This window comes from Typopeltis vanoorti, chromosome 5 (genome assembly GCF_054136105.1).
Source record: "Typopeltis vanoorti isolate ZY-2024b chromosome 5, IOZ_Tvanoo_1.0, whole genome shotgun sequence".
NCBI lineage: Eukaryota > Metazoa > Arthropoda > Arachnida > Uropygi > Thelyphonidae > Typopeltis > Typopeltis vanoorti.
In genome coordinates, this window is record NC_143553.1 from 58,583,501 (window position 1) to 58,600,867 (window position 17,367).

At 33.2% G+C, this 17,367-nt stretch overlaps 1 protein-coding gene across 1 annotated transcript; it reads right to left on the reverse strand.

Annotated features, from left to right (window-relative positions):
* Positions 1–1,883: 1,883 nt before the first annotated feature.
* Positions 1,884–16,199, reverse strand: LOC150106446 (NFX1-type zinc finger-containing protein 1-like). Its single transcript, XM_090392447.1, has 2 exons — positions 16,169–16,199; positions 1,884–6,166 (listed from the first exon to the last, which is right to left on the reverse strand). The coding sequence occupies exon 2, from the start codon at positions 6,119–6,121 to the stop codon at positions 2,654–2,656; it is 3,468 nt and encodes a 1,155-aa protein (XP_090248573.1). The 5' UTR covers positions 6,122–6,166; positions 16,169–16,199; the 3' UTR covers positions 1,884–2,653.
* Positions 16,200–17,367: the final 1,168 nt, after the last annotated feature.

Here is a 17,367-nt window from a genome sequence, read left to right on the forward strand (position 1 = left end):
TATTGTGAACTTTTCAAATTTGTAATCACTTCCGGTTACTTCACATGGAAAGGAAAATCTACAAGCAAGAGGAGGGAACAGCAATGGGGTCCCCCTTGTCACCCAACTTGGCAAACCTGTTTATAAAACATCTTGAAGAAAAAATTCTTGCGTTTAAACCCAAATCAAAACTCTGGCTTTGATATGTCGATGATATCTTCGCCGTCTAGAGTCATTCCAAACAACAGTTACTTCAGTTTTTAGATAAAGTCAACCTTCTTCATCCACGCATCAAATTTACATTAGAAAATGAATCCCCACAGGGCATCCCCTTTCTGGATTTACACATCCGAAGAAAAGAAGACAGTTCTATCTCTGCCTATCGCAAGCCGACATTTTCAGGTAGCTACATTCACCATACTTCTGCTCACCATCACTCTCGAAAATTTGGCATCATTAAATCATTGGTAACCAGAGCACACAGATTTTGCTCCTCCGAGGATTCTCTAAAACAAGAATTGGAAATAATCAGAAACACAGCCACTCTAAATGGATACAATCTCAAAACAACTCAAAAAATCAACAATCAACAAGTTCTCTACACATCAACCTAGACAAGAACAAGCCTATAGGATTCCCATACCTTATATCAAAGGCATCTCCAAACGGCCCTCGAAAATTATGAAGAAATACAATCTTACTGCTATCTACAAACCCATCAACCAGATCCACAACCTGTTACCTTCGCCCAAAGACAAACTTTCACCTATGCTACTACCTGGTGTATACAAGGTTCCATGCTCCTGTAAACGCTCTTATTATTGATAGATAGGCAGATCAGTTTTCAAACGCATTTCGGAATATCAAGACCATATCTGCCTCATCAAACCGCAAAAATCAGGCCTCGCTCAACACGTAGTTGAAAACCCAAACCACAAGATCCACTGGAAAAAGACAAAACTCCTACACAGATCTTCATATAAATATGAACGCTTATATAAAGAAAGTGCTGAAGCCCTACTTCACAGACCAAATCTAAACCGAAATGATGTTCTCGCGATCCCTAAAGTATGAGAAATTGTCATACAAAATTGTGTAAAAATAACTTAATTGTAATTTAATTTAATTCAATTTAAAGTAATTTAAGTTCAGGCCGCAACGGGCCACTGCGCAAATTTGGATTCCATTGCACGTACGCACCCTATCCTTTGTGTCATTCCTAGCATAGGTTTCTCAATATAATCAAATCTTCTATCAGATAGTTTTTGAATCAGTCGATTTTTGTTAAGAAAGGAGACGGCGGCTATTGTCTGTCGTACTTTACTCATCAGTAAGTCTAGAAATTATCCACATACTGTAAATGGCTCGAACTATCGACGAAGAAGGATCAAAATGGCTGCGTATCGATTTGAAAAGATTAGGACTAAATAGTTCCGTTTATACCTTCTGAGGAATGTAAACTGGTGAGAGGAGTCAGTTATTTATATTTTATAATTAATTGGTGATAGAACAAAGAGGAGGAAGTGATGAAATGTACGAAAAATAAAGACTGGAAATAAGAAAAGATATGCTTTTCAACGAATTTTGTGATATCAGGATGACTTTGTTGTATGCTGTATTTAATAGCGGTTAATTCTACCTTTAAATTTGGTTTCATGTAGTTGAAAATGAAATTTTTGTTTGGTATTATATTCTATTGTACCGATTATCTTTGTTCTATTTTGGTCTGTATTAGATATGATATTATTCTGCGTGATTTAGTATTATACAACGTATTATGTATGTTGTTACATATTGGAAATATTAATTATATCTGCAGTATAACGAAATAATAGTAATAAGTATCACTTAATAGTTTCGTTTTCTTTTGTGTCTGATCTATTTGATTGGAAACATCATAATTTTCAGTTTATTTTCATTTTATTTTCAATTTTTCTTCCTCTGATTGCATATTTCATTTGCCAGAGGGAAAGAAACAACAAATCTCTGAAGTGCACTTACAATAATTGCTTTAACATTTTTGTTCACATCTTTCAAGGTTGTTAAAGCTGTAATCTCTTCATACAAACATAAAGGAAACCGAAACCAAAACCAACGTTGTCGTAACTTAATCTCATGAATCATTTCCTGTGTACAAGTGGTTGAAGAGCAAAGTGCTTTTCATGACAATTATACATTCTTTACTATGAACTGTAATTCTATAAGAAATACGTTTATTTTGACTTGAATATACAGTTTATTGTCAAAACTTTAAAATATAAAATAAAAACAAATATTAAATAGAAAGAGATTGATAATTCAGTAATAAAGAGCTTAGATATTTCAATAGATATTGAGATATTCAAATTAATGTTATACACTTATGTATTTTAAGAAATATAAAACTTAACTATTTTTTTCAATTAACTTATAATATTTTATTAAATAAAAGATGACCATATCAGTTTAGTTAGTTATGACATAAAAACTGTAAACATGATGCACTGTAGAAACATTAATCAGTAATCAACTTTCTAAATGCAAACGCTAAACACAATAAACTGCTTAGGTAAGCAGTTAACAGAACATCAATGGACGATGTGTTATTCAGATAATATTCCAAGAATTATTGGTTACACAGTGATGTCATATAAATAATAGCACTGTAAATAAACTGTGTTCTAGTTCGATTACATTACGTCAGACACCTGCAATTATGTTTATTGAAGTCCATAGGCCACTTCACCATTTTTATTTTTCCTGTATGTATAGAACATCTAATAGGAAAAGAATTGCCAATGATTTTTTGGTCATCTAGTTTCTCCACGATGTTTTTCCATAGTCCAGATTTTTTGGCATATAGAGAAAAATTGCCGACACAGTAAAGACCATGCTTAGCACGAGAAAGAGCAACACAAACTCGATTGTTTTCTTCAAGAAAACCTAATTTCATTTGTCTGTTACTTCTTACAAAAGAGATTAATATTATTTCGTTTTCTTCACCTTGATAATTATCAACTGTTGTGACATGAACTTCTTCCAGTTGATCGTGTTTTCCTTTGAGTTCCTTTATAACGGCAAGCTGTGCAGAATACGTGGTTAAAATAGTAATCTTTGAACTTTCGTTTCCCATTTGTAGAAGATGAAGACAGAGGCAAATAAGAAAGTTTGCTTCAAAATGGTTACTATAACTAGTAACATCTTTAACTTTGCTTTCTTCTTCATCATGATTCAAGAAAAACACGTTATCTTTCATTCCTTTTATGTCTGGATAGTTGTAAACGGAGGGGTGATGGTCCAGTACTGGATAAATTTCAGGCACTAAAAGATTTGCTATCAAAGGCCTCATTCTGTGCTGACAAGTGAGCGTCACATTAGGCCTTCCATTCTGAAATAACCTTTCAAACATCGATATATCCAGCTTGTAATTCTTAGCAAGATCATATTCCGTAGGTTTTGGTCTCAATTGCTTATGATCCCCAATCAAGATGAAATGAGTAATACTGTTAGTCAGACTGGCCAATATATGAGCTTCTAACACTTCAGCTGCTTCTTCCACTATAACAACTGAAGGTTGTATTTGTTTTATTAGCGAGTGACGTTTGGCAGCACCTGTAGTGGTCATGCCAATAACCTGTGCATTTCGGAGAAAATGGCAATTATATTCATCTCTTTTGCTTTCCATTCTTTTTAATATATCACGATTCATTAATTCGTAATATCGTCTTTCTTTTCTTTCTAAATCATTTTTACAGGTGTCTATCATTCTCGTCACCAACTTGGTGAATAATATCCACCGATTTTCTAATTTCGAGGGTTCCTTTGCACTTCTTAATATATTTTCTTCGTTTTTAACTTTAAGAAGCTCACATACTATTATTTCGTAAATTTTATTATCTATTTGACATGGTTCCATGTCCGTTGCATATTGTTTTTCTGTTAACTGAACATATCTATAATATACTTTCTCTTTCTTCATCTTTTCTTTAGCCTGTGAAAGTTCAGATTCCCAAGTATTCAATTTTTCATAATTAAAAAGATTTTCTGGATTTAAATATAACCATTTTAAGAAAATCCTTTCTTCTTCACCTTTTTCTGTTTTATTCAGGAATTCATTGCTTGTTCTATTTAATTTTGCCATTCGAAACAGTGCCTGCCATACTCCTGTCGTTAATCTCCCATTTTGCACTGATTCCATTTTCATGTACAGACCATTTATTTCCGCTATTAATCTTCTAATCAGCATAACAACAGCATCTGCTCCTTTGGGTTTTAGCATATCACTATCAATGTCCACTAAATCTTTTGCAACCTGGAGAGATTTCTCATAGTCAAATAAATCATCATTCTTGCATTGGATAAAATCATCTTGCCATTCGTTTGTCTTTTCTTCCACTTCGCAATCTTGATTTCTCCACATTCTTACAGCGCACTTTATATTTTCGAGACGATAGGGTGCTAATACCTCACTTTTACTCCTGCTGCCAATTCTTACAATTTTAGTTGTTAAATTGAGAATTCTCGTAAGAAACTGATCAAGAGCGTGGTTTGTGTAACAGCTTATAAGAATGGGTCGACAAGTTTTCATTTCACTCAAGAAGAATTCTACAATTTTACAACCTATAAACGTCTTGCCTGTTCCAGGAGGACCTTGTATTAATGATAATTTACTTGTTACCGCTAACTGGAAAGCTTTCGCTTGTTGAAGATCGTTCAAATCTCTTGTGAGCACAGAAGATGAGGGTGATTCATATGATTCTGGTGGGAAAACTATGTAATCTGCTAATGGAAGATTAGATGAATTCATGTCTTTAATTACTTCAAGAGTATGTTTGTATGACTCAAAAAAGGCATCTGTCTCTATGAGAATATAAGGAACATTCCACAACAGATGACATTGATATTCCCTGTTAATTTGAATTCGTAATTCACACTTTTTTTCTTTTATTAGTCGACTACTTATTGTGGCAAAAATAGGTGTACGAAACTGGTCATGAGTAAAACAAATAATATTTCCTTGTAGAAAGTGCTTTTCAGGATTCCACTTTGGATGGTGTTTGATATCAATTCTCAAAATATGAACTTTTCCATAAATGTTAATCCCTTGTTTAGTAAGCAAATCTACATTTTCGTATAAATAACCGCACTGCATTCTAGAGCTAAGAGCACCTGTAGGAGTTACTTTTAAAGCATATTCTTGTACTGTTTTGCGAAATCCTCTAACTAAATCCTCTCTGATGAGACGAAATTGAACATCCAAATAATGGTCAATGTCTGTATAATTTCCTTCAACGAGATTAGCTCTTACAAATGGTGATTTTGAACAATGGATGTCAGATTTTATTGGCAACACAGGAAGTAGTCGAAAACTTTCTGGTGGTTGATCGTTATGATCATTTGGAACTGTCCATGTACTTTTTATGTCAGGAAGGAACTCTACAATTTCAGTTGTAAGTTTCATTATTTGTTTTTTGACTTCACAATGTCGTTCGCAATCTTTGAAGTTATTTAAACAGCTGGAAATAACTTCCAATATATCACTGACTTTTCTCTTTGAGATGGCCGGAAGTGTTCTAAATATTTCACTCAAAACCCTTAAGCTGTTTTCTAAATCATTCAGTACCTGATCTGTGTTTTTTATGAGCATCAATGAGTTGATGTAGCTTGGAAATGTTACATCCATAAATTGATCAGAAGAGATTAGAGTAGTTAACACGGAAATGGTGATTTTATGTTCGAAGTCGGTAAATACTTTTAAAAGTATCGTCAAAATTTCACGAAAATAGTCTGCTTTCCTTTGATCGTCTGCATCTTCTATATATTTTAAGTTATTACAAAGCTTTTCAGCTATTGAAGGATTTTCGTCTAAAATACTCCTTAGCTTTGAGATAATATCAGCTGTTGTCCTTTTTATTGGAGATGATGATGACCTTAAAGAGAAAAAAGCTTTATTGATTTGATTACCAGGATTTCTGTTTTGATTTTTAAGTATGTTTCGACGTCTAGATTGTCCCACCTTTGACGGTATGGCAAATGACGAACAATTTCCATTGTTTTTATCATATAACGAAAGAGAAGATGTTGCTCTTATTAGGGAATTTAATGTATTTGGATACGTTGTTTTATTTCTCGGTTCCTTCTTTTGGTGCTGTGATTGAGGCATCCCAATCTTCTTTAAACTTAAAAATTTTTGCTGAAATCCTTCGATCTGAAAAAAAAAAAAAAAAACAGCTTAAATTTGGATAAACTATATCCTAAATATGTAAATATATACAAGAATGTGTATTAGTTTATCATTTAAAGTCAAATTTTTACACAGAAGTAGCTGGACAATGAATGTAGTTCTATGGGAAAAAAAACTTAAATGCATTCTCGAATATGCGATGTAAAGTTCTCCTTAACCTCGTGATCTTAAAAGAGGATAGAATCAAAGCATAGGAATCTCTCTCATGGAGAGTCGCAGACGTCTTAGAAGTTAGTTAAGCGAAATACTGTCTCAAGCTCGTGTATCCTTTACTATCTGCGAAAACTACTTGAAAACGTTCGCAATCATAGGCAGCAACTGCACTATATGAGATCTCATGCGATGTGAACATTAATACGCAAGCATATATCTAAATTTTATTTTAAATGGTGTATTAAACGTTTACTACAATACTTTCAGTCTCATTGAATACTTTTCAGTTTTAAATATATAATAAGAAATAAACAATGTGAACTTGCGTAGTTTCTAATAATCCCATACGAATATGGTAGTTTTTTTTTTGTTTTTTTTTTGTCCGAGACACTAGAGTTTTCATCTCGGCCAGAAGAACAAACGCAATATACAGACATAAGACCACAGGAATATTCATTAACCAACCTATTCTGTTGTATTTAGTTCTGAATGGTTGCATGTCACGTGTGGATCTATGCCCAAACATACATCAGATAAAAAATCCATGAAAGGTTGTAAAGCCAATAGTACACACTGTAATTAATAAATATTCGCAAAGAAAAAACATTGTGACAGTGATCTGCATTGCCTTTAAATAACTGATGGATGATTGTTCCAAATAATAGATATAAAGAAATAATTTTTTTAAAAAAAAGAACAGGCTAGGTATTGATTCTTGAATAGCAGATGTGGGGAAAAACTATTCATTATCATAATTTCGTTCATAAAGACACGGATTTTTAAGATATTCTCTGAAAGGAAGAAGTCTGCAATAAAGATAACTTTTTTTTGAAGAAGAAGATAGTTATAAACGGGATATGGGTTTTCACCTTGTAGCTCAAGAAAATCGACCAGAGAACCACATTTTCCGACAATAATATAAAGTGTTACATCTTTAAACCAAGAAATGGAGACAATTCCCTAGATGACTCTTCCCTAGATGACTATGAAAATCAATTATAGATCTGGGCCATCATTTCATGGATAAGAGTGAAGATTGACTGCCTATCAATTCTCAAACAGTTAGGGCTAAATAGCCTTACTGTTATTCTCCATCGGGAGAATAACATGCGTTAGCAGATTTATTTTTGTTCTCCCATTGGTGTAAGATAAGGTTATTTTATTTTATTTTTAGGTAAAGGTGAATTACTTTCTTAGAAAGGGAAGTACAAGGGATTTTTTTTCACGGAAATTTCCGCCCTTGAAAAGTAGTTAATGTAGTCAATATCACGTGATTGCCAGATTTATATTTATATAGATTATCCTAATTTCCTTAGCGCTATCCGCATTCTAAAGCAGTTTTGTACCAAAAACTTGTTTGTACCAAAACAAGTGATATCGTACGTGATTACTTTTATTTTCGTTTTTGTGAGAAAACCAAGTATTATGTCGTACCTAATCACATAGATTATATTGTTTTTCTTACTCTTAATTTCAATAATAATAAAAATCATCATCATCAAAATGCTAATGATCCTAATCAATAATCAAAATCATCGTTTAATGTTCCAAATATCAAACCAAAAACAAGCATGTAAACATGTTTACAAATATCTTGTTTGTTTGCAGTGGAAGTTTTGTGATGCCTTAAACAGAAGTGCAGACTGCTCTCACCAGAAATATGGTAACATCTCTAATATCGATAGAGGGTCACTAACATGCAAAAGGAACTTGTATGCGAGAGAACTTTATGAATATAAAACTGTTCATAATAAAGATTCAGATACAAAAGGGAGAAAAAAAGGTTATGGGATGGATGCTTGTCGCGTATGCACGTTGACTACAATTGTAATCTTCTGAAGGTGTCGAAGGTAGAGGTTAGAGCTAGTTAAGAAGGTAGTTAAACGTTAGAGCTTGAAAGTGAAGCGTACTTCCTTTGGGTAGTAAAAGACGTTTGATCATTTATTTATTATTTTTATATTTTTATTATTTTTTAAATGTAGAGAACTTGTGGACTTCGAAAGAGTTATGTTATCGTAGGAGGCTACAGCAGTGGCCTAACCGCTGTGACGGAAAAAAAAAACCTTGAATATAACATTCTTAGCCAATGGAAATATGAGGGAGCCGTCTCAGCCAAGAAAGACTTTGTGTTAGCTTCCTGTAAAATCCAGAAAGATAATATCAAGGGACTGAAGGGTCATCGAAGAGTAGTACGGAAATCTCAGCAGCCGGATGTGAAAATTATCATAGAATCTGCAGGAATTCTGGTTATAAGGACATTATGTAAACAGCTGCTCATTCGAGGCTTCCTGTTTAGACTACTACTACCAATGTAAAGAGCATAGTGAGTGTCCACAGAGAGCTCGAAACACTTGATATATAGCGAAATCACGTTACATCTTTTCCGATGGACGATTCTGGGTATGGAAGATATCTGGGGAATGTTCCTTTACACCTCTAATGCATCATCTCAACTTAAAAGGTTGGTGGTGAAGGTATAATCGTCTACGAGGATTAAACATCTACAGATATGAAACTCTTCTGGATAATGCAATGTGGCAGTTCTATGGAACACATTGATGTCGCTTTCAACATGACAATGCATCGCCATATCACAGTTACTATTCAATATACATATTTTGAGAAAACATGATGCAGAAAAACTTGACTGTCCTGGAGTAGCGATTTTGCAGTTCAACAGAATACCTTTAGAATGAATTGCAGGGTTGGAAACAGGCCAGATTACGGCATCCAGTGACAGTATATGGATTCGTTTCAATGAAGGAGGAATCGGCTAGAATTCCTAATTTGTATTATAACAACGAGATGAGGTGTATTCTTAGAACAGTGGAAAGTGTAAGCATGGCCTAAGAAGGACATACACAATATTGAGTTTGTGTACAATTTAGATTTCGCTGAAATATACTGCTGTCCAAGTAGTATTTATATCAGCTCAGTGGAGATGTGAATGTCACTTTAATAATAATATAACTCTGCAAGTTCTTTGAAATCTTTTTATTTAAATAATCCTCTAGAATTACTCAAGTTTAAAAAAATGGTAAGTCAACGAAATAATTTTCATATTATGTACTGAAATTGCTCGATTTTATATTTATATGTTATTTACTATTGTGTGTGTGCGCGCGCGCACCCCTGAGTAATGAATAGGTGTTTCTATGACTGCCAATATCTGTGTGAAGGTATGCTGTAATTACACATTTGTCATTATTATCAAGTGTCATAACCGCATGTTTTAAATTTTAATGTCAGTTAAATTTGAGTTATAATTATGCGCATTATTTTGTAAACTTTGATGTTATGTTAATTGATGTAGGACATGTAGAGGATGCTTTAGGAGAGTAATGAAATATAGGTTAATAGAAACCGCATATGTATTATTATTACGGTGTCTCCATGGCGCCCGAAGACTCATCGCGGGAGACCCTACATTGACACACTGATTATTCACACAATTGTCATACTTCTCCTTAAATTCAGTAGCAGACGAAGCATTCACAACCACCTCTGGAAACGCATTCCAGACATTCACCACCCTCCAAGCAAAACAAAAAATCTAGTCCTAACACCCTTGCATAATCTCCAGGGATGACCCCTTGTTCTCTCCCTTGTTGCACTGTTCAGAAAAAGTCATAAGTATCAATCCTATAAAATCCCCTTTAATAACTTAAATGCTTATATCATATCTCCTCTCATAGTCTATCAGCTAGTATTTGAAGCCCAAAAACGTTCAATCTTTCCTCATAGGAAACATTCAATAGATCTGCGACAATCTTTATAACTCGTCTCTGGATCCTCTCAACCATTTCTTTATCACCAAGAAATCCAGGCGACCAGATCTGTGTGCTAGTCTAGATGTAGTCTTATTAATGCATTAATAACTAACATAACACCAAAGTTTACAAAATAATGCACATAATTACAACTCAAATTTAACTGGCATTAAAATTTAAAACATGCGGTTATGACACTTGATAATAATTACAAATATATAATTACAGCATACCTTCACACAGATACTGGCAGTCATAGAAACACCTATAAAGTGGAACAATAACTTCCCTATCCCTGTTCTTCAACCATGTGATGTTTTCGCAACCTTTGCAATATGTCCTCTAAACTAAAGTTCTCGGACCACAATAACTTCCTGCATTTCATTTCCATTAATATAGTACAAAGCATGTGATCTCATCCTCCCGAAGTGCATCAGCTTATGCTTAGCCACGTTAAACTGTCAGCCATTTACCTTAGCCCATACCGCCAACTTATTTAAGTCATCCTGCAAGATATCTACATCATTTGAATTGACTATCGCTCTTCCCAATTTTGCATCAGCAGCAAACAAGCAGATATTTCCTTTCAAATTATTTCCAATATCATTAATGTACAAATTAAACAACAGAGAACCAAGTACCAAGCCCTGTGGTACATTACTAGTCACCTGCCTTCAATCGGACTCAGCTCCACCATAAACCACTCGTTGATATCTGTCCATCGGCCACTCTCTAATCCAAATCACCAGCTTCGGATCCATATCCATTTGCTCCAATTTATGCAACAAAGTTCCGTGTGGAATCCTGTCAAATGCCTTTGCATTGTCCAGCAGTATCACCAAGAAAGGATTTCCTTCATCCAACTCTGATTCTTTAGTGTGGAGACCTTACTTCAACGTCCTAACTTGAATCGTAATGACTGTATCTCTGTATCAAAAATTTGGGAAAGGTTAATCAGGATAACACATTATTATTTTTTTTTTAATTTCAATGTTAGTCTAATGTTATTTAAGATTATTACACGAATTTCTGAATTAATATCTTTAATTTAATCATGACTCTGATAAAAATGTTTATTCTTTTAATACTTAGCGATATGACATCATCCAACTCTAATGTTACTTTATTATAGAAAGTAAGCAAATTACCAACGCAAGACCTACCCTTATTGGTTTGGGGAATATTTGAAAATAAAAAAGGTTAAACGATACCTTGATAAGTAATATAAATAGGTGGTAAATAATTTTTCATCGTATGGGACACACACTTCTCTGGTTATTCTTGATCTGAGGTAGCTTGAAAGTTTCCTGTTTGATCTATAGGACATAGGTTCTTGATTATCCAAAGCTTAGCCCATGACTTCCCTACCTTTAGTTTAGTGGTTCCAACTGAAGAAGTAAAAAAAAAAGTCTGTAGAAATTGCGTTTACTTCTAATAAACGAAGAGAGACTGGTTTAGGATCAATTTCATTGCCAGCTAGAGGAACTTTTTTTCAGCTTCTCTGTTTTTGCGAAAAAAAAAAAAAAAAAAAAAAAAAAAAAAAAGATTTTCGGGAGAAAAACTCCTGTCTCCTCCGTAAAAGACAGGTTAACTAACCCTCAAATGAAAATCTCTGATAAAAGTTCTTCGTGACTAGATGAAATTAAAGCCTAGATCTTTCCAACCAAAAATCATCGTCGATACTGACCGAGCTACGGACACTTTCAAATAAAAATTTTAACTAAAATTTTTAATTGAAAGTTTAGTTTGTCGGACAATATATACAAGGGAATGCAAAAGTTTAATTGCCAAATTATGTTGTAAACACTTCCAAAATGCTTTTTTATAAAACAAAATTAATTAATAAAAATCACGATTGTGTACGTTTGAACACTTTTAACCAGATAGACAATACTTTTACACATTAATATATACCGTGTGTTTGCATTTACTATAATAAACATCTAAATATAGATTAGAGACGTTTAATGTATTATGAAAAGCTACTATGCTTTCTACTCTGAAGCCAAATTTGGAGTTGATGATTGAAACATGAATTCAAAACTGATACTCTCAATAGAATAGAAGAAACGTATATTGGAAAATTTTTATTGAAGAGGATGTTTCTTTTGAAGTTATGATCTTTTGCAGGTGTTTTAAGAGGATAAGGAGAGAAAACTTACTGGGTGAGTTGGACATCCATGTAGAGAAAAATGTGGAACGTCATGAGGACATTCCACATTTTTCCACAAGTTGAGTAAAATTAAAATTTGTGGGGAAATTTTAGTTAATTTTAAAAACAAAACGATTGAAGATAACAATAAAATAAAAATAGATCTAGTATAAAAGACCAAACAATATAGAAATTTAGGATGGTGAAGTATAAATTATTTTCATTACGTATATGTATTATTATACATTAACCATTTTCTTGAATTATTTAAATTTATTCACGACTTCTTATTTTTAAGACATTCCACATTGTTCTCAAACTCCACGTCAACGCCAAACAGTAACTTCGCCTTATTTTTCTATGCCATTAATTTTCGGTTACAAATTCATCTTTTGACCATCTGTTCTCAACTAGATTGAGGGTAGGTAGAATAAGGGGTTACTCAATAATACGATAATCATTGATGGTCTATATATTCATATGCAATAATAAGTTCAACATGGACGTATGTGTGCATTCGCGGTAATTTCTGTGACTAGTTTATCATCCTTACCTGTCTGCGAAATTGTAACAGTTTCAATCATATTCCTTTTCGAACAAAACCGCCATTTGCTTTGTTACTTTCCAAATTACACTTTAACCAACAGGAGGCAAAAGAGATACTCTTTACAGTTCATGTTCACCGATGTTATTACTAGATCTAATATTCTTGCATCTTCCCATAAAGTGTTGCTTAAGGAAATTGTCTTTCAGTAACTCTATAAATTATCTTTATCTGTTCCCTCCCGTTCTAAATCCATAGTTGACTCATAATGCTAGCCCTTCTTGTATTCATAAAGTATTTGTATGTTGCAGTTACGAGTCTTCATCACTTGACCCTAGCTTACACCAGCACCCAACTATGTATTTTGTCCCAAAGACCTCTACTTCGTATCAAACAGCCTCAAAAAACTTAAATTGTAATGCTCATACTATGATCGTTCTCATCTCTTCTGGTGGGCTGTGACTCATCTATAATCATTAGAGGTACCCCCCCCCTTCTTACTCTCTTTGTCTTCCATGAATACAATACAATACAATACAACACACGCAATTTCTATTCTTCTCTGAAATATTTGCCTGTCTTTCTCTTGCTTACAGAAGGTATGCTCTTCTGTTAGCCAGGTCTCATTAATGCCAATAATTTGATCCAATTTCATTTACTAATGCCATATATTCATCGCCTGTTTATTTCTGGTGGCACCATACTGTTGTAAATTTAAGCAACTCTTGAAACATGTTATTATTTATAAAGTTATTGCAATGTTACACAGAATATTAATAACATTTTAATATTACACAGTTACAAAGGATATTAAAATTATCCAGGTATATTGAAATAAGAGAGCCAAAAGGCGAGACCTCAATAAAGGTCGAAACCGGTCTGGGTAGTGGCCCTTCCCTTAATGAATGACATTATACATGTCCGCAAGGAGATGTGTTTTGCATTATGGAAGATACTGAGACAAGGAATAATGAGAGCTTGGTCCACGTTTACCACGAGTTGCCTCAGTGTCCTGAAGATACTTCAGGCGCAAGCTTTGTTTGCTTACACTTGGATAAAGTATTAAACTAAATTTATTATAGTCTAACCAAGTGGGGAAAAAAAACTTCCAACATCTTTCTCTAAATCCAGAGTAATTTAATAATAAGGTGGTACACCTTTTGGCAATTTTTATAGGTAAATATGACTTCTCCATTGCTTCTGCCTTAGTATCACCACTTCTGGGTCTGGCTCCCACTGACGAGACCTCAACAAAGGTCGAAACAGGTTGGAAGCTTGGGTGATGAAAATCATCACCCAATCATCACCCACGGGCAATGCTGTAGCCCGTGAAGTTAACTGAGGCACAGCTGTTGCTGTTACTCCTCAGATGAGATTTGAGCAACTGAGCGGCTCTTCTCGGTGAGCCTGCCACGGTGTAGAGCGAATCGGTTCTGAGAGTTCTCAGTGGCAGGGTGAGGGGAACAACGCTGTTTTTGGAGTTTGACCTGTACTTGAACATTCAATAAAGGTCGAAACCGGTCTGGGTAGTGAGTGGCTCTTCCATTAATGCATAGCATTATACATGTCCACAAGGAAGATGTGCTTTGCATTATGGGAGATACTGAGACAAGGAGTGATGAGAGCTTGGTCCATCTTTACCACGAGTTGCCTCAGTCCTGAAGATACATTGTGCATTGCCTACGTGAAGCCTTTTGGCTCTCTTATTTCAGTAATTCTTGGTGCCTTTTTTGATGTGACACCTTTTTTGGCAACTCGTATGGTAAAGTATATAACTTCTGTATCACTACGACCTGAGTATTTACATCTGGATCTGGCTCCCACTGACAAGACCTCAAAAAAGGTCGAAACCGGTCTGAGTAGTGACTTTCCCATAATGTATAACATCATACATGTCCGCTGGGAGATGTGCTTTACAATATGGGAAATACTAAGGATAGTGATCGGAGCTTGCTCCACCTGTACTACGAGTTGCCCTTGTCATGAAAGGTTTGCTTATGCTTGGATCCGCCGAAACTTTTATAGTTTCTATATTCGGCTCGAAACTCTTGTAGTTTCTCTATTCGCTTTAAAATAATATTGGATTCAATATCCACTTAATTTGAATAATTATCCTGGCATGTTAAAATTAAAATATTAAATAATATTTTAAATATTTTAATGTTTTAAATAATATTTTAATAAAAATATCTTCAATAACATGAACAATCCAACTAATCAGAATAGTATTTAATAAGGACGAATTTCAAAATTGAAAAAAAAAATCCGAATTACTGTCATTTCTTCTGATATTTACTACAAAATAAAAATAAAATATTAATAAAAAATAATTACATAAGTGACTGAATGATAAATAAAGATAAAATCTGTAGCTTTGGAAAGTCTCTAAGGTGAAACAAAATGAAACGTACTGAAAACCATATCGAAATTTCTGGTGATACGTCTAGTACCAATTTCAACCAATAGCTGTACAGTTATTTAAGTCATGATCATAGCATTACTTTACTTATACTTTATTTATATACAAAAATTCATTTAACACAGAAATTGCTATCAGTACCACGTGCTGATAGCAATTTTTGAAACCCTGCTCTTGGTTTCAAAAGAGAAACCTGGTTGACGCTTAGCAGTTATAATGCTATCATTATTATAAATTAAAATACTATTTAAAACATTACATAAATTATTATACTGTTTTACTTAGACACTATAACAATAAAACATTTTGCTCATTTCATAATTTGATACCTGCACATTATTTTGCTTTGAACTTATTCACAACTCTCCAAGCAAAAAATCTAGTCCGCACACCCTTACACAAATTCCGGGGCGAACCCTACGCATAAATTAAAAAAATAATAATAATGCTTCAGTTTTCTTCGGCACATACTGTAAATATTAGAAAATCAGCCACTGTGTTATACATTAAGAATGCTACTCAGGTTTTAAAAGTTGTAATAATTATCTTCTCTGCTAACTATCCGTTTTTCTGTGGTCATTTTTACGAACCAAGTATGCGTATGTAGCGCTAAACATGATTATTACTTGGGAACTAAAGAATTTTCCTTTTTCTTATGATAATTAGTATATGCATGCTGAATAGAAAAATTAATGAACAAATCTGTGATCAATATTTCTAGTTCACTGAGGTATCCGAGCGTCCTATTTCATGACCTCAGAAGTAGGCTACACGTTGTTGTTTTTAATGATTAATGGCAATCACTTTAACTCTGTTACTTTTTTCACCATCTTAAACATCTCCATACCCTGTAATTTGTGTATTATCTAAATAAAGTCCACAAATTTCTATGCCTATATGGAAAAGAGTTTTTCAAAATGCAGCTTACCTGCTCTTTCTCTCACTGCCGTCAAAAGCTGTGGCCCGAAATCAAAACCAAAAGAAGGATAACCTACCATAATGCTATATAAATACAGTAGGATATTACGTCATCAGTGATGGTAGATTACTTGGAAAGAAAGATTGCACGTTAGTAATCGGAATTCTACAAACTACGTGCTACATCTCTTTGTCTGTTTGATAAAATTATAAAGATAAATTAAGGGGATTCCCTTACAATCTTTCGCTAATTTTTGCTATTATAATGCAAGGGTAATAAAGAAATATGGCGGATTTAAGGTACTTAAATGATTGATTAGGGAAGGCTACTTTTAAAAAGAAGCGCAAGCAGGAGTTTTTATTATTAAAAAAAAAAAACGTTTTCCTAGAAACAACACGAATAAAATAATATTATATTAACCACAGTATAACGTTTGTAGTATTTTTCATGGGAAATGAAAATGACACGTAATAACTATTTCAAATCAATATGTATAAATGTTGCAGAGTTCTTCTTTATGGTTACTTTATTTCAATAATATGTCATTTATATAATATAATATATAGAGTGTAATGTGTATGTGTGTGTGTGTGTGTGTGTGTGTGTATATATATATATATATATATATATATATATATATAACATAGAAATAAATTTAATGTTATTTGTTTTATATGCATTTTTAAAAGTTAAAATTTATTAATGAAAAAATAGCTATTACAGATAAAAATGAAAAGTATTATTTTTTTAAATAAATTCGATAGAAGCAGATAAATACAAAATAGTTTGGTCATTAACATTCAGGTACGTAAATTTTCTTTATATATAAATTTTATATATATATATTTATATATATATATATATATATATAAAAAATATATATATATATATATATATTTTTTTTTTTTTTTACGAAATATGTATTTGGAAACCACTGGCTTTGTCATTAAGCTTAAAATATAATGCATTTTTAACGTTATTTCTACTTTGGCCACTAGAGGGTGTGTGTATGTGTTATTCTTGTATTCATGGGAACAAGATCAAAAGATCATTCGGAACTTAGTAAAATGCGTTTTTATTTGTGGTGTCTATTATATTTTAATAACTGATTAAAGTTCAGGTCGTTCAAGAAGTGGGCGTAAGTATTAAAATTGAATTGTATGTTTTTAATTACTTATATATATTTGCAAAAGAAATCAAAAGCATTG